The sequence below is a fragment of the Pelodiscus sinensis genome, chromosome 3 (assembly GCF_049634645.1).
Source record: "Pelodiscus sinensis isolate JC-2024 chromosome 3, ASM4963464v1, whole genome shotgun sequence".
Taxonomy (NCBI): domain Eukaryota; kingdom Metazoa; phylum Chordata; order Testudines; family Trionychidae; genus Pelodiscus; species Pelodiscus sinensis.
Window position 1 is genome coordinate 146520939 of NC_134713.1, and position 22619 is coordinate 146543557.

Here is a 22619-nt window from a genome sequence, read left to right on the forward strand (position 1 = left end):
GCTGAGGTGTCTGCTGAGAAAAGCTGCTCTGCGTCTCCTTGGTTTGCTGCAGGGGGGGGAGGGGGGGGCACTAGCTTCGCGTCTCCCTGGTCTGCTGGGGGGAAGCAGCTAGTGCGGGGTTGCCTCACCCCGTTTGTAAGTAGGGATCCGATGTAAGTCCGATCCATGTAACCCGGGGACTGCCTGTATATGGATGTCTACCTACTACCTCTTCTTGCTCACCAAAACATATTTGGGATAATTCAGAAACATCAGAGAATACACAGCTTGAAAACACTTTTTAGTACTTTATATCCACCATCACTAGGTAGATCAGGCATAGCAATCTTGTCACAGCTTTGCTCCTGCTGTCATATGAAACACTAGCTAGAACCAGTTGAATGTTTACAGTATTACAGAAAACAGTACTTTAAACCTATAAGCACAAAGTGGTATCAAAATGATACAAGATTTCTTTTCTCTAAAAAGGTTACCCTTTTGAAAAAGGTTACAGGATGTAAAATAATTGTACAGTAGGTAAAAATTACACACTAATTTTTCTTAAAGCTCTCAAATTTTCAACTGAAGGTTTTTCTTATTTTAAAAAGTTATCTTCATCACTGATGTAGTTTTTTCAAAGCAGACAAAACTCTTTAATTCTTAATTTATAGACAACCTTCATTCTCGCAGCTTAGCATGGGGGTTTAAGGAAAGGATAGCGCTCTAAATCAAACAAGACTTTACACATTTGGTGATTTAGCAGAGCTATCTTTGTTTCACTCACATGTCCTTTCAAGAACAATCTATGAATTAATAGAAATAGACATACATAACCACTTGTACACAAGTCAATTAAGACAAAATGGTAGCATCTCTGCTAAAACAATACAGGATTCAGCTGATAGTAAAAAAATAAAATCAAGGAGGAGCACAATAGTTGTCCATAAACATTTCAATGTCACTTAAAAATGTATTTACCAAATGAAATAAATAATGTACATAGTTTTAGCGCATGCCCAGAATTTGTCTGCTTTTCAGTTGATAGTTTTTTTCTAATTCACACAGCGCTTGAGCCCGCAGGTTAGCAGCATAGAGGCGTTTCTCCAACTCAGAGCATTTTTCTTTTGAGAGGGGATAATTCTCAGCGTTATCATTGGATAGAGCATTCTCTTTAGTTGCACAAAAATGAACCTTCTTTCTTGAACAGGGAAGTAGTACTCCATCTTAAAAACAGAGAGTGAGGAGGGGAAAATGGCTTTTGAGCTTTATTGAATGAGTAAGTATTCCTCAATAGTTATTTATTGGCATCAGTGCCAGTCACTCCTACATAGAGCGGAGCCTAAACTGGCTCTAAGCTAGCACATGAGTATTAAAAACTCCAAGATAGCCAACAGCGTTATTTGAATCAAAAGCATCATATAAATGCTGCTCATGCATAATTCACCCTTAGTTACGGTTTTTCAACTAATGCTTTTCCTCCTCCCACAGCTTGTTTCACATAGGTGACAGTTATATAGAATGCAAAAGACAGTGCTAAAAGTTATTGGCACTTGTAATTTTACTTTCAGAAGAGCTAAGGTAGAAAAAGCCAGAGAGCTGTTTTTATTTAGCAAAGATTGCTTCAGTTAGCTCTTTCCAGAGGCCACACAAGACAAGAGAGTGATTTTTATTTTGTAGAAGCGCAAGCAGTATACAAAGAGCAGTGATATAGCATGAGTGTAAATAAAAAGTACAGGCTGCTGGCTAGTGGAAGACATGTAGTCATCCACTTAAACACTGCTTTGCAGTGACGTATAGGATAAACAGTTATATAACCCAGAGCTATGTAGAACGTTAATGTGACAATACTAGGCTACGTCTACACTGGCCGCTTCTTGCTCAGACCTCTTTTGCGGAAGAGTTCTTATGCAAAAACGCTTCCACAAGAGCGTCTGCAGTGGCATGTGCTTTTGCACAAGAGCATCTATGGCACTGTAGATACTTTCTTCTGCAAGAAAGCTCTGATGGCCATTTTAGCCACAAGGGCTTCTTGCGCAAGAAATTCATGTTGCCTGTCCCCACACACACACACACACACACACACACACACACACACACTCTATGAGCTGGTAACAGGTATGTCACACTAGCAATGAAATAGAGGTAGAACTATGCCCTTTGTTTAAAAGAAAAGGTAATCAGACTAATTAGTGACATTGGGAGAAGTGGCAAACTCGGTCTGGTTTGTTAAACTCTTCTATTTACTTACTATAGAAAAGCAAGTTAAAAAAGACACATGAAAAAGGCAAAGACATTAGGAATTATCAGACTCTAGTATAAATAAGAAAGGCTGAAAAATTAGAGGATAGGAGTTTGCAATAGTTGTTCTACATTCCCCCCCACCCCCACCTCCCCCAAGACCTCCCACAGTTATGCCAGGGGAGAACATCAAAAAGTAATAATGCAAGAGGCAGGGGGTTAATTGGCAGATGATTAGACATATTGAAACAATTTTATTGTGGGTGATTAAACAAAAGCCACACAAGAGCTAGAATCAAGCTTGTAGACAACTATTCCAGTTAGAGTGGTAGTTATGTGGGCACTGAATCAGTGTCTCCTACATGCCGTGAATACTATAATTCTTAGCCAGGTTGCAACATACTTTACCCCTGTCTGTTTAGATTGTATTCCCACCCAGCCCCCACAACACCAGACAGGCATGATTTTCCAGAAATGCTTTTAATGGAAAAGTTTTCCGTTAAAAGCATTTCTGGAACAGAGTGTCTAGATTGCCATTTTCGCGATTGGGGCTTTTTTGTGGAAAAGTGCGTCTAGATTGGCACAGACGCTTTTCCGCAAAAAGCGCTTTTTGCGGAAAAGCGTCTGTGCCAATCTAGACGCACTTTTCCACAAAAAAGCCCCAATCGCGAAAATGGCAATCTGGGCTGTCTACACTGGCCCTTCTGCGCAAAAGTTGGAGTAGCATAGTATTTCCACAAAAAACACTGACAATCTTACATGAGATTGTCAGTGCTTTTGTGGAAATTAGAGGGCCAGAAAATCAGCCACTGTCTACACTGGACCTGGACGGATGGACGCACACACACACTTTATATTTTGAAGCTTGCTGCTCCTTACCTTGGGTTTTACTCAGTATAATTTGACTCATTCAGTTACAAATTCAGTCTAAGTTATTCATAGACTAAATAGTCTAGCTCTTATGTTTTATCAACTCTAAGTCTGCATTTTTAAGCCATTCATGAAACGAAGGCTATGGGGTCATAAGACATGCAATATGTTTTATTATCAAACACATTTTAAAATGTTAAAGATCATAATTACATAGATCTGGTTTCACAATTTGCTCCAAAATAGAATTAACATTCTGAAACCTAGAACTCACTCAAAAAAAACATTCAGAACTTTCTAGCAATTCTAAATGCCCTCCCTTCTCAAATCTAAGGATCAGGCTGAAAAAATATTGACAGTAGCAAACATCTCTTCCTAGAGCTGTTTTTCCTCATTCCATGTGATCCTTTTTATAAAAAAAACCAAAAAAACAAGTCTGAGTTTGTTCAAAGTCATTATAGAAGTTTATGTAGTTTTAGTAAAATGGGACTTTTCATTGCATGCTGAATGTCAGGGGCATCCTCCTGGTTGTGCCAATCAGTGTTTACTAGTTCAAATGGTTTCCTGTTTATTCTCATACCTGGGCTATTTACACCTGCCAATATCCTCTGTTCCTTGAATAGGTTGTAGTTTTTCATCATGTTCTCAGCCCTGTTTTGAAATGGAGACAAGTTAATAAGCTATTTCTACAACATAGAAACAATCTTAAAGTTTGGTCTAGGTTACACCAATACCTAGCAAGTTTATCTTCTGCCAGTCTCTCACGAACACATAGCTCTCGCTCCCTCTCTGGAAGTAAGCATATAAAGAAAGTTATTCGATTTCTGGTGTTTTCCAAACAGGAGAGGCCTGTCCCAAGAGATTTTTCCCTTAATGAAAAAGTAGGTAGTCAGTGAAATATCAAGCCCTTAAATTTCTGCTCCCCACAAAAACACTGTTCAGAAAGTCAAATTGTCAGCCCCTGTACTTCATAGGATATGGTAGTGACTGTAGATGTAAAGGTGTTTGAAGTGACATTCCATTCTTGCATCATAGAATCCCCATACTGCTTAAAATAGCAATCATACCTCAGTATTGTTTTTTTACTCATACCACATACAAAATGGGAAATTACTGTCTGGAAAGGAGTAGTGTGGAGAGGGATTTGGAGGAGGTCATAGTGAACCACAAGCTAAATAGGAGTCAGTTTATTTACAAAAAAAGTGTATTGCAGGAACCTTGCAAGAAAGAAACAAATCAGAAGGCTAGCAGTGTTGGTTTTGCTGAAACCAGACTATGAGGAGTTCAGTGGCACCTATAAAGAACAAGCAGCTTATTGGGGCCATAAGCTTTCATCAGGATCAAAACAGTTGAGTAGGTGTGACTACCAAAAAAAAAAAAAAAAAAAAAAAAAAAAAGAAGAGGTAAAGTTATTCTGTAGTAAGCTAGTCATTTTGAATTGCATTTCAGACCCATTCTGAGTGTCAAGTTTGCATTTGTGTGAAGCTGTAGAGCTTCACACAAGTGTTTTTGAATTGTATTTATTTTTTTGGCTGAAGTATGGCAACTTTCAAGTTGGCTACTGAGTGTCCAGAAAGACTGAAGGGCTCCCCTACTGGTTTTAGAATGCTACCATTCTTGGTTCAATTTGTATCCATTCTTTGCACACATTGCATTTTTGTACTAATGTACATGGTTTCATTGCTGGCACAGAGCACATAGATGTGCCAGTGAATGAGCCTCTGATGGGATGGCTGATGTGATTAGATCCTACGATGGTATAATTTGAGTAGGAGCAGGTCAGTCGCCCTGGAGAAAATAGCAACTCTGAGTAGGCAGTGCAGAGTGAGTAAGATGCTATTATTCTGATGTGGTAGCATTCTATTCACTTTACACTGTATGGCTAAACATGGGACCTGAATCCACTGACTTGCACTATGTTCTGTAAATTGTTAACCTTTGATTGCCATGAACAGCCTTCTCAATTCTCCAGAATTCCAACCGAGGTTTCTACTCTTGGATTAGGCTACCAAGCAAGGTAGCATTAAATACCAAAACCAAGCAATAAAGTGCTAGTTTTAAAAGGCTGCATGTGGACTGTCCCTTTGACAGGCTCTCAGACCAGGACCCCATTCTGACCACACCACTCCAAGAACGCAATTTCATACGTTCCAGTTGTTGCTCTCGCTCTTTCATGGCTCGTTCTCTCTCCTGCAGTTGCGCTTCCTTCAGTTTCAGCTCATTTACTGCAGTGCCCGAATGCTGCAACCTCTCTGGCTCAACTGATCGTCTTTTCCTCTCTGTGAAATTTCTCTGACCTTCTACCACCAAGTTAGCTATCAAGGGGTTCTGTAGAATTTCTTCAACAGATGGTCGATAGTAATCCTTCAGAGAAACAAAGCAGGGTAAGAGCATGGCAAGTGTCAGTATAAGAAACTTAGAACACCAGTTCTGTTCCTTATTGAGGTTTAAAAAAAAAAAGTCAGTACAAGTTCAATCCTACAATAGTGTTAAAGCTCTAAGATGCTTTAAGTATCAAACAAAAGTATTAGTGGGGAAAAAAAAAAACCAGCAGTCATTCCCTACCTTTAAGTTCAGCATTTTTTTAATAAGTTCATTCAACTGATCTGAATAACGATACGGTATTCGTCTGAACTTCCCTTCCTTTATCTTCTCTGACAATTCCTTTTGGTTATAGGCTGTAAATGGAGGCCTGAAGAAGAGTATTTATTTTCTTAAAGGTTCTTTTCACTGTTTAACATCTCTAGTTACAGGCTCTTCATTGTGTTTGAGAAAGTCTCCATTTACCACTTTGAAGACACCTGGTTTTTTGTTTGTTTTTAAAGTATTTAGAGAGCTTGGTTTTGATTTTTAAACTATTTTGAAAAGAGACAAGTTGGTTTGTTGATTACTATTTAGAGAAACTTAAGTCTTTGCGTGTGTAGCATCACATCATACTTCAGTTACAATAAAAATTCTCAGAGCATATATTTTATACTTACGAGAGTGCACACAGCTCATACAGCAAGCATCCTAGAGACCAGATGTCTGATTTTTCATTGTATGACATACGGTTCATTTGTTCCTAAGATAAAGTAGTCTTTAAGACATGTTAGCAATCAAAGATTTACAGCAATTCAGTTAATACAGCAGATCTAAGCTCTTATCATTGAAGTTTGCAGTTTAATTCAGGATAGCTACTTCAAGCTAGTACAGTTCAGAATATAGACTTATTGTTGTGCTAATATACTGAGCTTAGTTGTTAGAACTGCATCAGTATTTTAATAAAAGTGATGAGAAACATCCATTATAGACTACATGTAGATCACAGAAAGGAAAAAAGGGGGGGGGGCACGCGCGGGAAAGTACTTCGGAATGAGTGAGCTTTGAAATGACCACACAGGATTTTCATTTCCAAGTTTAAGGCCACATCTCCGCTTGTCGAAGTTTTGACAATCTGGCAGTCAATCCTCTGGGGTTTGATTTAGCAGGTCTAGTAAAGACCCACTAAATTGAACCCCGGCTGTCACGAGTAGTAAGGGAAGGAGACAGGAGCATTCCCTATGGTGCCACCCCAGGAAAAGGTAGGTGCAAGGCAAATTGACTACACTTATGCAATGTAGCTGGAGTCATCTATCTTGCATTGATTTTCTCTAACAGTGTAGACCTGGTCTAAAAGCCACAGAAGACTAGAAAAGAACGGTTACTTACCTGTAACTGTTGTTCGAGATGTGTTGCTCATGTCCATTCGAATTAGATTTGCGCGCCGCGTGCACTGCGTCTTCCGGAGCATTTTCCCTAGCGGTACCTGTAGCGCCAGCAGGGTGCCCCCTGGAGTGGCACCGCCATGGCGGGGCATAAGTACCCCTGCCGGCGCTGCCCCGCCTCAGTTCCTTCTTGCCGGACACTCCGACGAAGGGGAGGTAGGGTGGGAGTCGAATGGACATGAGCAACACATCTCAAAGAACAGTTACAGGTAAGTAACTGTTCTTTTCGAGTGGTTGCTCATGTCCATTTGAATTAGGTGACTTCCAAGCTAACCCCACCTCAACGAGGAGGGGTCGGAGCAGTCAAACAGAGGTCCACGAAAGTTGAATAACCCAAACAAATTTATTCAACCCAACAAACAGAACAAATTGTATAAAGTGCAACGTGACACTGATAAACCAAAACATATTTACAATACCGAGCTGAGGACTGCAGAGCCCACCCCTGTGTCCTACCTAGCCTGTTACGCCAGCACATAGTGCGCTGTAAATGTCTGAATTGACGACCAAGTGGCCACCCTGCAAATCTCAGTAATTGGAACCTGCGCCCCAAAAACTACTGAGGACGACTGTGCCCATGTAGAGTGTGCTGTAACCCGGGGCGGGACCTTCCTGGCCAGGGCATAGCACTCCCTGATGCATCCCGTGACCCAGTTGGACAACCTCTGGGTTGAAATAGGGAGTCCTTTCACCCTGTCCGTGAAAGCAATAAACAGCTGTTGAGACTTGCGGAAGGGCTTGGTCCTATCGATATAAAAAACAAGTGCATGCCTAACATCCAGGGAATGGAGCACCTGCTCCTTGGGGGAGGCGTGAGGTTTCGGAAAAAAACTGGGAGGTAGATCTCTTAGGACAAATGGAAAGGTGACAGCACCTTTGGGAGAAAGGGTGAGGGCGGAGCCTCACGTTGCCTATCAGAAAACACCAGGTAGGGCAGATTAATCGTCAACGCCCACAATTCGGAAACCCTGCGAGCCGACATAATAGCCACAATGAATGCAACCTTCCAGGAAAGGTGCTTCAAGGAACATGAAGACAGTGGCTCAAAAGGGGGCAACGTAAGTTTGAACAGCACGAGGTTGAGGTCCCAAGCTGGGAGAGGGGGTCTAACTGAGGGATACAACTTATCCAAACCCGTAATGAACCTTTTGACCACAGGGTCCGAAAACAGAGAAACTCCTGACGTACCAACGTGGAAGGCAGAGAGAGATGCCACGTGAACTTTGAGGAGATAGAGAGGCCACTAGACCTAAGCTCAAGAAGATAGTCCAGGATGGACGGGACAGGCACACAGGACAGGTTTACTCCCCTTCGGGACACCCAAGACGAGAAGCGCTGCCACTTGGTGGCGTACGACCATCTAGTAGAGGGTTTCCTACTACTTAACAGCACCATCTGTACCTCTTGGGAACATTCCCTTTCTGGCCGATTTAACCCTGGATAAACCAGGCCATTAGGTGTAGAGCCTCAAGATTTGGGTGAACCATGGTTCCACGGTTGAGTCAGGAGATCCCGTTCTGGCGGGAGTGATATTGGCTCCTCGGTGAGCATTTCCACCAGTATGGGGAACCAGAATTGTCTGGGCCAGCTGGGGGCTATTAGGATGACTGATGACCAGAAGGTCTTGACCCTGGTCAGGACCCTGGGAATCAGGGGAAATGGAGGAAAAGCATAAAGGATGCTCGCTGGCCACGTGACCGTCATGGCATCCCCCCCGGGAGTGCTTCCCTAGCCCCAACAGGGAGCAGTAGCTCTGACACTTGGTATTGTGTGCTGAGGAAAACAAGTGTAGTTGGGGACAGCGCCACCTGTGAAAACCTGCTGAAGGACAGTCTTTGAGGGTCCACTCATGGGCTCCAAAGGACCTGCTCAGAGTATCCGCCAGCAAGTTTTTGCACCCCGGCAGGTACCCCGCCTGCAGCGTTATGTCATACTCCACACACAAGTGCCAGAGGAGCAGAGCCTCGCAGCAGAGGGGAGGCGATTGAGCCCCTCCCCCCCCACCTGTTTAGGTAAAAGACGGCCACCATATTGTCCAAGCGGACCAGGACCAAGCGGTGAGAGAGCTTCAAAAGGAAGGTCTCTCAGGCGCTCCTTACTGCCCGGAGCTCCCAAATATTGATGTGAAGGGTCTGCTCTGCCGGGAACCATAAACCCTGGGTTCTGTGGTGCCCCAGGTGTGCTCCCCAACCCAGATCGGAGGCATCTGTGACCAGGGTAAGCGAGGGGGAGGCATGGTGAACGGGACCCCGCTGCACACTACTGCCTCCTGGGTCCACCACTGTAGGGAGGCTACGATACCCGGGGGCATGGTAAGGACTGCATCCCATAGGCCCCGAGACTGGCTGAATGCTCTGGCCAACCAGGCCTGCAGAGGTCTGAGCCTCATTTGAGCATGGCGCAGTACGTACACGCCATCATGTGTCCCAGCAACCTCGAGCAGGCCCCGGCTGTCGTGATCGGGGACCAGGTTAGCCTGGAGACCAGCTCCACTATGGCGATAAGCCTGGCCATGGGAAGGAATGCTCTTGCTACCCTGGCATCCAGGAGGGCACCCACAAACTCAAGATGCTGGGGGGGGGGGTCAATGATGACTTTTCCTTGTTTAGCATGAGACCCAGCCTTACGAAGAGAGCCCTTGTAAAGGACACATGGGCCTCTACTTGCTTGTAGGAGCAACCATAAATTAGCCAGTCATCGAGAGACGGAAAAACATGTATCCCTTTCCTGTGGAGGAAAGCCGCTACGACTTCCACGCACTTGGTGAAAACCCTGGGCACTGTTGATAGGCCAAAGGGAAGCACCGTAAACTGAAAATGGCATTGGGAAACAATAAATCTGAGGAACCTTCTGTGGCTGGGTCTTATTGCCACATGGAAGTATGTGTCCTTGAGGTTGAGGGTTGCATACCAGTCTCCCAGTTGTAACACCAGAAGGACTGAGGCCAGGGTTACCATTCTGAACTTGGTTTTTATGACCGACTTGAGGTCCCTGAGGTCTAAAATACGACAAACCCCGCCCTTTGGTTTTGGCACGATGAAATACCAGGAGTAGAACCCCCTGCCCTGCAAGTGGGGAGGAACCCTTTCTACCGCTCCCTTTGAGAGAAGCACCAACACTTCCTGGCACAGGGTGTCTTTGTGAGAGGTGTCCCTGAAAAGGGATGGGGAAGGGGGTTGGAAGGTGGCGGGCCCAGAAAAGGGATGATGGAGCCACCATTTACTATGTTTAACACGCAGGTGTCAGTCATGATCTGAGCCCAAGCCTGGGCAAAGCGAGCTAACCTGGCCCCAAACAGGGGCCCAGGATGGGGGACTGGTACGCAACTCTCCAGCTGCCCATCAAAATTGTTGTTTGGGCTGCTAGGAAGGCCCTTGGGCTGCCCCACATTGGCTTCCCCTCTAGGGCGGCGGGGGCAACCTCTAGTGGTATGGTGGGGGGCACAGCCTCTCCGGAACCCCCACCGGAGGTCCGAGGGTGGCATCTCCAGTAATCCCCATGGGACTTGGGACTGCGCTCTCCCCTGCTGTCTATAGGGCAGTTGGCAACACTGAGGGGCAGGCATGTGAATCCTCAAGGACCTAAGGGTAGACTTCATTTCCTTCAGCGTATGGAGCCTGGAGTCCGTATGCTCCAAGAACAAGGCTTTCCCGTCAAAGGGTAAGTCTTGGATAGTGTTCTGGACGTCAGGGGGAATTCCAGAAACCTGCAGCCAGGCACCACGGCGCATGCTGCAGAGTCAACTGCATCCAGGGAAGCCTGGAGGGCTGTCCGGGCAATGATCTTCCCCCCCCAAGATCATGGCCACGAACTCCTGACAGTCCTCGGCAGACAGTCTATCTTTAAATTTTTCCATGGCCTGCCAAGTGATGAAAGCGTAACAGCTCAACATTGCCTGTTGGTTTGCGATGCGGAGTTGCACCGCACCCGTGGCATAAATCTTACGGCCCATCAAGTCCAGGCGTTTGGGCTCTCTCGCCTTTGGAGATGGACCCAGCTGAGGAAGCCTTTCCTTTTCAGCCACTGCCTGTACGACCAAGGACCCCGGGGTGGGCTGGGAGTATAGATGCTCGTGCCCCGGCTGGGGCACGTAATAGCGCCTCTTGACCCCCTTTAAGGTTGGGGGTCAAGGTCACTGGAGGCTGCCACAGGGCATTAGTGATTTTGGCTACTGTTTTGTTAAGTGGTAGAGCCAAGCGGGCGGGAGCGTCATCCGTGAGGATATCCACCATGGGATCCGTATCCTCTACTACTGGCTCCTCCGGGATACCCAGATTGGAGGCCAATTGCCTCAGCAGATCCTGGTGAGTGCGGGCATCCATGGATGGTAAAGCCGGCGCGGTATCTGCCAGGACTTCATCCGGCAAAGAGGAGGATGACAACTCCCAGATTGGTGCCAAAGGCAATGCAGGGGAAGGCACCCAGGAAGGAGAGGGGGGAGAATAACCGGTTGTGAAGAAGGGTCTGGTACAGGAGGTTGTAATTCCCCAGTGACCCCCTGGTCAGATGGCCTCTGCGGAGAAGGAGGGGGGCGAGAGTGTGGCAGATGGTGGTGCACACTGCCCCGATGCGCCAGATGCTGCAGAGGATGGCACAGGCCCCTGCCATTGATGGTATGCCCAAGGAGTCCAGAAGGGCCATTATGACTGTGGTGGCCAAGTTTGTTGTAGCCATAGGCGATCCCGTCGGGGCTGGGAACGGGACCTGTGAGCTGGGGACTCTCCTGAGGATCCCGACCAGAAAGACAGAGCATTGGAGGCTGAAGAGTACTCAGACTCTGGCCAAGGAGGGGGCCGACGACTGGGGAGCAAGTCTAGCCATTGACTCAGGCTTGCCAGAATGCCGAGGTTTATGTGCCAGTACTGAGAAGCACGGTACCGGAGCTGGCGCTGTAATTGGTTGCGGTGCCTGCTGAGGTGGAGCTGGTTGTGGCACCGGAAGGAATGGGCCCGAAGCTCTTTCTGGGTGTATTGTTTGCTGCGGTACAGGAGGGTCAAGCCTCAATGTCTGGAATGGTGCTCGTTGCGGCACCTGCAGGAGAGATCCCGGCAACTGAATAGGAGCCTGTTGCGGTGCCGAGATGTCAGGTACTGGTGCATGGAGTTGTGCCTGATGCAGTGCAGAGGGAACCGGTGCCGGTACGGGTGTTGCCACATGGCATGATAGGACTGATGATGTTGGTGCCGGTTGTGGTAGGTGCACCAGAGTGGCCCATGGGGTCAACACCGGTGCTGAAGCGTATGACTGTGCGGAAGGTCCCGGTGCCGAGAAAAAAAAGCAGCGAAGATGACGATGCACTGGCGGAGTGATAGGGCACCAGTGCGGCCAAAACTGGCCCCGGAAGGGGTGTCAGCGCTGTCAGAGGCCAAGTCCCATCAGTTGCCCCATAGGGGTCGGCAGCCCCCTACCGAGGATGGTCCCGGGGGAAAGGTGGCCCTCACCGTCCGAGCCTGTCGGTATGGGGGCAAGGCCAGGGCCAGCGTGGACTGCGGTGAAGGCGACCGACCCGTCCGCCAACAACTGGGGTGGGGGGGAAGGTAGTGAGGGAGATCAAGTCCTGTACCACTTCAAACATGTCTGGTGTGGAGGGGCAATGGGAGGGTAGCTGGCCAGGGCTAGGTGGCCTTTCAGCCCTTTTGCGCCGCACCATTGTGGATAAGGCCGTAGGCACCGGAGAGATGGTACCTCAGTGCCCAGCAGGTTTGGGCTTATGCCTTGGGGACAGACCAAGACGATTTAGGCCTTTTTGATGCTGGAGAGTGGGACCAGTGCTGAGCGTGCATCTCCGAGGCTCTGTCCCGAGGCAGGGCCTTCCACATAGATGCCGGTGCACTGTGCACCGCAGCAGGAGTAGCCGGTGCCAGATGAAGCGACGCTTCCATAAGGAGGAGTTTTAAACGAGAGTCTCTCCCTTTTGGTGCGAGGCTTGAAGGACTTGCAGATCCTGCAGGCATCTGCAATATGGGTCTTCCCGAGACACTTCAAACAACTATCATGAGGATCCCCTTTGGGCATAAACTTTGAGCAAGCTACACACGCCTTAAAGCCTTGCGGCCCAGGCATTCCTCACCTCCCCACTCCGGGGGAGGGGGGGAAGAGGAGAAGAGGGAGAGAAAAAAAAATGAAACTGACTACCTAACTAGCGAACTATTTACACTTGAAGGGAACAAATAAGAACCATAAACTAACTACGAGAAAGACATGCTCCAGTCTGACTGTCACAGGCGGTAAGAAGGAACTGAGGTGGGGCAGCGCCAGCAGGGGTACTTATGCCCTGCCATGGCAGTGCCACTCCAGGATACTGCTAGGGAAAACGCTCCAGAAGACGCAGTGCATACGGCACGCACACCTAATTCGAATGGACATGAGCAACCGCTCGAAGAAGAACCCTTGTTGCACAACCATTTGAAGATAGTGTCCCAGCTAGTCAGCCATATACGAGAACATCCTGATGCAACAATTCTGCATCTTGTAAGTTATATCCACCGTAAAAGTCCTTCCTCCACCCTCCCAAATGGAAGTTTTAAAGGCCTGTCCCTTCTTAAAAAGCATTTGACTACATGAACTAAGAATTAGTTTGTTTCATTAACTGAACCTTATAAAGACGTACATGAATTCTGATAAATCGAAAGGTTGCAGAAGAAGTCAGAATCTTAGAACACTTACTGGAGACATGTAATATGGAGTGCCAACAAATGTTTTAGCAAAACTGGTGTCATGGTGCAATATTCTTGCTAGTCCAAAGTCTCCAAGTTTCACATTATGTTTACTATCTAGAAAAATATTTGCTGGTTTTAGATCACGGTGCAACACAGTATGGCCACCATCACTCCGTCTGTGACATTCTTTCAAGGCCAGGGTCAACTGAGTCAATATGCGGAGAATGAAGTCTTCCTCTAAGTAGTGTCTATGAAAGGAGAATACATTAGCTAGGTGTTCACATTTTAGGGTATATCTACATTAGAAAATTAATCTGAAATAATTAAGTTTGAAATATATCCCAAAATAATATGTGTCTCACTATGGGGAAGTCTTGACATTAGTCCAATATAGGCTCCATTAATGAGCCTACTACCTCTACTGAAAGCCCCAGGAAACACTGGGGAGTAATTACTTCAAATTACTCTGGAGAGTAGTATTTCAAAATAGCAACAGCAACTAGTGCTATTTTGAAATACAGGGTACTCCCGCTATACATCTAAGATATGTTTAAAAAAGGGATGAATAGCAAAAGGATGTAAAGCAGGGAATTTCCCCTCCCACCTCACCCCATGGCTGACTTCTATTTGTGCAAACTGGTCTTTTTTTGCACAACAGAAGAGTGGGGAATGGGAGGACCCCCATAAGCTTCAACAACGCTAGTGCAGAACCAACATACCAGGGCAACTTATAGCAAGGACACCCTGTAACTATGGAAAAAGCTGCACATTCTGGGTTCATCTGACCACACACCCCCTCTGTAGAAGTGTTTCCTCCAGCCATCCCATCTTTGCTTCAGAAAAATCAGTTCCTTTCTATCTGTGCTGTAAGTATCATACATAGTAACCTAGAAGGTTAACAGCATTGACAAGCAGAATGATTTAAGCAATGTGTCAACTTTTGATTCTAGTCTTGCATCCTGGGACATTTAGGAAACAATGTCAAGGAGCTTTCAGACTCGAGTATTTTAAAATGAGTGGATACTTATATGACTAAGCCAACCAGCGAAGGCTCTATTTTGTATGAGCTGAAGCAGTGTGTTCTGTTGAGACAGTTCCATCACTACTCTTTTAGAGAAATGTCACAGCTAGGGGTAAGAGAACTTTAAGATCTCTCATTAAGTGCAATTATAAAACCCACAAGATAGGAAAGGGGCTTTGAGGTAGGTTTGATATTTGAACTTGCTTTTAAACTTGAGACAGTTGACAAGATTTCTGCTTGTTTTTATTTTCAATCACTGCAATAGCATTGCATGTGCACATTGTGCAAGAGTAGCTTTAATATAGCTTTGCTCAACGTAACTAATCAAGTTAGCAACGTTTATACATTTTTTTTCCCTTTCCAAGAGTTTTGGGTGATGAAACTCCTGTAAGGTCAAGTATGCCTAATTGCAAAAGTGAGTAAATCTACAGCACATCTTTAAGATCACACTGCAAAACAGTTAGTGAAGTAAAGAGAACCCATGAGTCCAGATTGTTCTGTCTCTAGCAGTCAGAACATGGTATCTAGCCTTGGATCATTTTTCTGTGAAAGATGGGGGCTACGTCTGGACTGGCATGATTTTCCAGAAATGCTTTTAAAGGAAAAGTTTTCCGTTAAAAGCATTTTCAGAAAAGAGTGTCTAGATTGGCACGGACGCTTTTCCACAAAAGCACTTTGGCCATGGCCAATCTAGACGTGCTTTTGCGCAAAAAATCCCGATCGCTATTTTCGTGATCGGGGCTTTTTTGCACAAAAAATCCCGATCGCTATTTTCGTGATCGGGGCTTTTTTGCACAAAAGCAATTTCAGCTGTTTACACTGGCACTGGAATTTTGCCCGAACGGGAGCAGCATAGTATTTCCGCAAAAAGCACTGATTTCTTACAGTAGGAAGTCAGTGCTTTTGCAGAAATTCAAGTGGCCAGTCTAGACACAGTCTAGGTTTTTACCTCACACAAGGGAATGCAATAAAGACTATTACTGTACATGCAAACTATCTTTCTGTATTTTATCAGTAGAAGTCATTCTATCACAGCTTCCACTAAACTATACCTGAACCCTACACTTTAAGGCTGGCTTTGATTTTTATTCTACACTGGCATGATTTTGCAGAAATACTTTGGGGCTGTGTCTAGACTGCATCCCTTTTCCGTAAAAGGGATGCAAATTAGACACACCACAATTGCCAATGAAGCAGGGATTTAAATCTCCCCCGCTTCATTAGCATGAAAAAAGCTGTCGCTTTTTTCCGGAAAAAAGCGCCAGTCTAGATGCGGATCTTTCGGAAAATAAACCCTTTTCCCGAAAGATCCCTTATCCCTCATTTTAAGATAAGGGATCTTTTGGAAAAGGTTTTATTTTCCAAAAGATCCACATCTAGACTGGCGCTTTTTTCCGGCAAAGCGCCGAGCCGGAAAAAAGAGGCAGCCATTTTTATGTTAATGAAGCAGGGGAGATTTAAATCCCCACTTCATTTTCAATTGCGATGTATCTAATTTGCATCCCTTTTATGAAAAAAGGGATGCAGTCTAGACACAGCCTAATGGAAAAGTTTTTCCGTTAAAAGTATTTCTGCAAAAGCACATCTAGATTGGCACAGATGCCTTTGCACAAAAAGTGCTTTTGCACAAAAGCATCCGTGGCCAGTCTAGATGCGATTTTGCGCAAGAAAGCCCCAATCACCATTTTAGCCATCGGGGCTTTTTTGCACAAAACAGTTCTTCCCTGTCTACACTGGCCCTCTTGTGCAGGTATTCTTGGGCTCCCCCCCCCCCCAAGCGGGAGCGTGAAAGCTTTTACGCAAGAAGCACTGATTTTGTACATTACAAAGTCAGTGCTCTTGAGCAAATTCAAGCGGCCATTCAAGCTGGCAATTTTTTTCACAAAAACTTTATGCACCCCACGCAATTCCTTCGTACAAAAATTTAGAAATCTGTGATTAATTTTTTATCAAACCTAAGATTCTAATTGATTACAAGGAGATGCATTTTGATTTGGCTTAATTCTGGTAAATGATCCCGTTATTTAGATGGGAGAGCACAAGAGTCCCATAAACAGATTTCACATGCCTTTCCTTTGTACATCTTGCAATTAAAGTAGACAGGTCACCTCCTTCACAATATTCCATCACAATGTAGAGGGTTGTATTGGTTCTGTCAATAATGCGATCATAATATCGGACAATATTTGGATGTTTCAGCTCCCGGAGCAAATTCACTTCTGAAACAAGCATTTGTTTCTCTGCTTCTGTCATAGAGCCATAGTCAAGCTCTTTCCAAACTAAGACCTGAAAAACAGTTTACAAAATGACTAAAACACTAATGCTTTCTTTAGGAATGGCTTATAAAGCCAAGCCAAGCTAATTGATCAACTAGTTGAGCTTGATAAGCTAGAACAGCAGTTCTCCAAACATGAGGGTCAGGACTAAGGAATGTAATGATGAATTAGGGTAACTGTGTAACCACTGAAAGCCTCAGCAGTTCTATAGTTACTCAGGTTGTGGACTCTTCAGTATAAAGTTTAGCTTTATTCTACAGAGCCTGAAGCAAAGCTTCCCTGGGAGAAGGGCCACCCACCCCAGCTCCCTAGAAGGCCTCTTTGCTACTGCAGGGATGCCTCCTCCCCTGGAGGAGCTGGCTGCCCTTGCTCTCCAGGCTGACAGGGAGGAGGCTTCCCCCAGTGTAACCCATAACTTAGCACCCATTATCAGTTAAGCAGATAGTCATTTACATTCAAACATCTCTGATCAACATCCCCTGTAAACTACGTGCTTTCAAACCACTCAGTTGAGATTTAAGTGCAGTCCATCTGCTTACTAGATAGATACTACAATTATCACCTGTAATACCATTAACTCACAAACATCCCACTCTCCCTACCTTTAATATCAGCAATTCACAGACACTTACCTTCCTTCCTCCCCCTTCCCCGCATCCCCCTTCTGTTCTGCACACTTACCTTCCTTCCTCCCCCCCCCCCCGCATCCCCCTTCTGTTCTGCAATGTCATTTGTCCTTTTCATATTTGTTCATTTTTTTAATTGTATCCTTTGGTATATATGGTTGTGACTACTTTCTTTCACTATTTGATCTGAGGAAGTGGGTCTGGCCCACGAAAGCTCATCATCTAATAAACCATCTTGTTAGTCTTTAAAGTGCTACATTGTCCTGCATTTTGCTTACTAGATAGAACACCCACAGCTGTTTTAGGTTTCCATTGGTGGCACACATAACCACTTGCCTCTGTGCACATATTTTATTTTGGATATGGTTGGTAAAGATTAGGGGGAACATTAATCACGACCCCATTATAACAGCATTACCACAGAGTTGGCTTCAGCCTTGTTAGGAACCAGGCCTCTCCTGAGAATGGAGCAGTAATTTCTGTGTCAGAGGTCGCAGTGCAAGGAAGTTTGAGATCCCCCCACCCGACTGAGCTAAAACCAGGACCCGTCACACAGCGCGCAGCCAGAGGCGCTGAGAACAGATGTCGGGCATTACGGGCAGCGGCGGGGAATGGGACTTCTCAGCATGAGGACGCCAGAGATCGTCGCACTCAGCGGGGCCCGAGCTGCCCTGCTACTCACCTTGCCGTCCACCCGGCGCAGCACCTTTTGGCACTTCCCATAGGAACCGGCGCCGATGGTGAGCAGCACCTCGTAATCCTCAGGCCGGCTCGGCATGGCGTCACGACACGTTGAATCCCGGCCAACGGCACCACCGTAGCGGTGCTGCCTGTCGCTGTCGTTTAAACGCGCCGCCCCCGCTGGTCATTGGCCCCGCACAGCAGCTCCGCCCACACCTTCAGTCCGCCCATTGGCTATTCCGTTGTAAACAATTTACGTCATTGTAACGGCCGTTACGACTGCTAAGCAACCACGGCGGCGCGAGGGAAGATGGGGAGACAGCTCCGCCCCTTTTTTCGTATAGTTCCGGCAGACAACTGCCCCATTTCCTGCCTTTGCTTCTCAGGAGCAGACGGACACTTCTCCCGGGCTGTGATCTTCCACCCAACGCCTGCCCGCAGTACCGTACCAACGGCCACCCCCACCACATCCCTCACCACCTGCCCCACTGTCCTGCCACGCCTCCCACAGCTCCGTCGCCACAGACAGCCCACTAAGCTATTGCCCCCCCAGCTCATCGCTGCCGCCCATGCTGTCTCCACCACTGCGTCCCCATCCTCTTATTGCTGCCTCTCCACTGCCCCCCTCCTCCACTCGGTGCTCATGGCCTGCCCAGGGTTGAAATGGGTGTATTGGCTGTGTAAAATAGAGGTCCTCAAAGTGTGAGGAATGCTCCCCTAAAGGGGGGGTGCTGAGGAACGGGGAGGGGTACAGCAGCCACTGTGGGCTGGGAAGGTGCATCACCAGCCCCACTGCTCTGGCCCCACCGCTCACTTGGTGCTCCAGCTGTCACCCCACTAGTACCTGGCAGGGGGAGGTGGGGCAGACAAGGATAAGGAGGGGGTGACCCTGAAAAATTTGGGGACCTCTGATATAACCTGTTAAGGGGGCACCAGCCACCTGCAGCAACATCCTCTAACCCTGCTCTGGGACTTTTCCAGGCTCTCAGAGGGGTGGCTGGTGAGAGAAGCTCTCCTCCCAAACCTTTCACACAACAGTGGCTTCCCCCCCAGAAGTGGGACCCAAAACCCTGCTTCAGGCTTCTGATCAAGTACATAGGGTCACACAACACTGGTCAGGTTTGACCTGGTCAGACCAAATTTGAGTGAGTGGTGTTGCAACAGGATGCAGCACATGGAGTAGAGAGCTGGGTCCAGCCACACAGGATAGGAACCACCACTGCTAGGAGAGTGTGGTTTCAGGCCAACACTTCAGCACACCATGACCCTCCCCCATCTCCCCTCACGGCCTCTCATCTGCGCTGAAAGAAGTGTATATTTGCTTGTTTGTGCACCCTGCTTTTATAATTTCTGTGGGTACAGGTGAACCCATGTATCCATGCTAAAGCTGCCCCTGGACCAGATCAACCACAACCCCTAACCCCTCCTTACACACACGTAGCATTGTCCACAAGGTCCCACCCAACTCTGTCCCAATGTTCACAGCCCAGCACCGACCCTCCCTACACACTACCTTTCTTATACCAGTATAACTGCAGCGAGTGCTCCAGATTACAGTCCCTCTTTTGGCTCCGCCAGAACCTCTTGAGTTTCTGGCTGCACTTCACCCCTCACTTATTAATTTATGCACACCCCATCTGTGGCCCCACAAAGTCGCACAACCTCCTTCTCAACCTCCTCCTGGCTCTTACAAGATGGCAACTTACAAAACCAGGGAGTAGAGGTTGGCTGAGGGAGGGGCTTGCGACTGTGGGGCCTACTTCCTCTCCTGCATCTGTTCATGAATCCAGGCAGAGCGAGATCCGCTGGCTCTCTTGAGACCTTTGAAGGGCAATGGGCGCTGTTCTCTGCTCAGTGTCCCCATCCAGCTCCCTCATTTTGACCCTATGACCACCACATCCGTCCCTGTTTTCTTTTTATTTGTCCCCAGTAATTATTTGGTATTCTGGGCTCTGTGGTCCCTTCCTGTTGGCTAGGGGGTGGTCCTTTAGATGTGGGTGGGCCAATAGGACTAGTATAATCCAGTGATTTTAGTGAAATATTTCCCGACATACACCTATGTAAATGGAAGGAGATTCAGACCCAATGTATAGTAAACAAAACAACCTAAGAGCTTGCCCGATCACCTCTAGCCTCCTAGTTCTGCCATACTGTCTTCAGAAATTGATGGTAGTCTGCAGCAATGTCTACTTTGAGGCCTGTAAAGTGTCTACACACCTATGGCACTATAGAAATAACAACATAAATTTAAGTATTTGGCTAATTTACAACTTTGCCTTATTCTTGGCGAGTTTGAAGCAGTTTTGTGATACACGTTAACATGTAGGTGCTACATTTTAATTTCAAAGTCATTCAGCTCTGAAAACCTATCACAGTAGTGAACCCTCATCAAGGATCTGATCCTGCAAACATCTGACCACCCACAACTCCTACTGAAGAGATACTGTAGGTGCTCAGTATATTTAACTGTTAGGCTAGACTTAGTATGGAATGATAAACCACAACAGGCACTTTTATTTTCCAGGTTTGGGGAACTTATGGCCTATTGGTCGAATCTAGCCCATGGGCCAGATCTGGCCCCCGGCTTCCCTTGATCTCACCCGCAGCAAAGCTTGAGGTTGCCCTTCTCCCTCACAGTGGGATAAAACAGCACTAGTGCTCCAGCCCCACTGTAAGTCTCACTGCCTTGGCATTACCCACCCATGGAACTGGAGCACTAGTGCTGGTTCACCCTGCTGCAGGGGGAAGGGATGCCCAGAGCCTCAAGGGAAGCTGTAGAACAGATCAGACCTTTAAGTTAGTTTTTTTTCCTTCCTTCCTTCCATGGCCAGTGAGTGTGGCCCCTGAGTGATTTTTCTTTGGGTCAGTAGTCACTAACAAAACAAAACAAAAACAAAACAAAACAAAAAAAAAAGAGAGAGAGAGAGAGAGAGATTCCCCACTCCTGGTTTAAAAACTGACTTTTTTTATTTTGCTGGAAAAATTCATATTGGAGTAACGTTTTATAAATATGGGGACAAATTTGATCTATGTCTCTTTTAATTGTACAAACGCAACTGGGGGCAGAATTTGGAGACTTATCCAAGGTCCATTGAAAACAATGGAACAAGTCCAATTAACTTTCAGAGAAGTAGCCGTGTTCGTCTGAATCTGTAAAAGCGACAAGGAGTCCTGTGGCACCCTACAGACTAACAGATGTATTGGAGCATAAGCTTTTGTGGGCAAAGACCCACTTCATCAAATGCTCCAATACATCTCTTAGTCTATAAGGTGCAACTCCTTGTCGCTTTTCCAATTAACTTTGTTTGGTATTGTATTAGGCCATTGGTCCTTAATGTTAAATAGCTGGATTTTCAAAAATGACTCCTTAAAATCAAGTGCTTAAACTATGTTCAGGCACCCTTATACAGCCTATGTTAAAAAGTATGGGGCACCTAGCAGCTGCTGTAATTTCAATTTGTTTGAAAGTCATACTATTTATTGGGTACCTAAATATGGATTTAAGTCTAACTTAAGACATTTATTTCAGAACATCTTGGCCACAGGTACTAAACATAGGGGGCTCGTCTACACTGGCCCCTTTTCCGGAAGGGGCATGTAAATTTCATGAGTCGTAGTAGGGAAATCCGCGGGGGATTTAAATATCCCCCGCGGCATTTAAATAAAAATGTCCGCCGCTTTTTTCCGGCTTTTAAAAAAGCCGGAAAAGAGCGTCTACACTGGCCCCGATCCTCCTATTCAAAGTAGGAATAAGAGCCTCCGGAAAAGGGTGCTTTTTCTGGAGGATCGGGGCCAGTGTAGACGCTCTTTTCCGGCTTTTTTAAAAGCTGGAAAAAAGCGGCGGACATTTTTATTTAAATGCCGCGGGGGATATTTAAATCCCCCGCGGATTTCCCTACTACGACTCATGAAATTTACATGCCCCTTCCGGAAAAGGGGCCAGTGTAGACGTAGCCAATGGCTTGAAGCTACACTGCTATTTTGCGTCACACTGTAGCTATACCAAATTTCCACTGGATGGCACTTTACAATCACTCCTAAAGACGAGTCAGATAGAAGGATGGCTATTTTCTTTCATCCAAAGTGTTGACAAAAACTAACCCTATGATATATTGTTGTATTTAAGTAGCAGGACATCAGTAGTAGTTCTGTTCTGAATATTGTCAAGCAGATATTGCAAGTTTTGAAAAAGCTAATGCAGATAAACAGGGCTGGTAAGATGAGAAAAACTGTACTGTGATAACTAGGACTAGAATCTAGTTCCTGTGTTATAGGATGGAGTAATAGCACTTCCTTATTTACTTTCTCCACACCAGTCATGATTTTATAGACATCTTAGTATACCCACCCCCCTTGGTTGTGTCTCCGGTTGGAAATTGCATGCAGTGCTGCATGTACAAGATTTCAAGCATGCAAATGTTCCTCTGGCTCTACAATTGCAGAGACAGGATTTAGCTCTGTGTGCTTTGCTTCTTCAGTGATAAACAGAAAAGGAGAAAAATCTTCCTGCGTTTTAGCCATTT

At 46.1% G+C, this 22619-nt stretch overlaps 1 protein-coding gene across 2 annotated transcripts in view; it reads right to left on the reverse strand.

The window, feature by feature from the left end:
• Positions 1 to 259: 259 nt before the first annotated feature.
• Positions 260 to 22619, reverse strand: part of NEK2 (NIMA related kinase 2) — a 31674-nt gene continuing 9314 nt past the window's right edge. Inside the window, exons 1-9 of one of the 2 annotated variants that reach the window (XM_006123844.3) lie at positions 18098 to 18470; positions 16582 to 16799; positions 13500 to 13740; positions 6069 to 6151; positions 5653 to 5779; positions 5235 to 5451; positions 3822 to 3876; positions 3668 to 3738; positions 260 to 1202 (exon numbers count right to left, since the gene is read on the reverse strand). In XM_006123844.3, coding sequence (XP_006123906.1) covers positions 985 to 1202; positions 3668 to 3738; positions 3822 to 3876; positions 5235 to 5451; positions 5653 to 5779; positions 6069 to 6151; positions 13500 to 13740; positions 16582 to 16799; positions 18098 to 18193 — 1326 coding nt within the window. In that variant the 5' untranslated portion in view covers positions 18194 to 18470 and the 3' untranslated portion in view covers positions 260 to 984. Of the gene's footprint in view, positions 1203 to 3667; positions 3739 to 3821; positions 3877 to 5234; positions 5452 to 5652; positions 5780 to 6068; positions 6152 to 13499; positions 13741 to 16581; positions 16800 to 18097; positions 18471 to 22619 lie in introns of those variants that run through there. The other variant, XM_075925147.1, reaches the window with a different exon arrangement.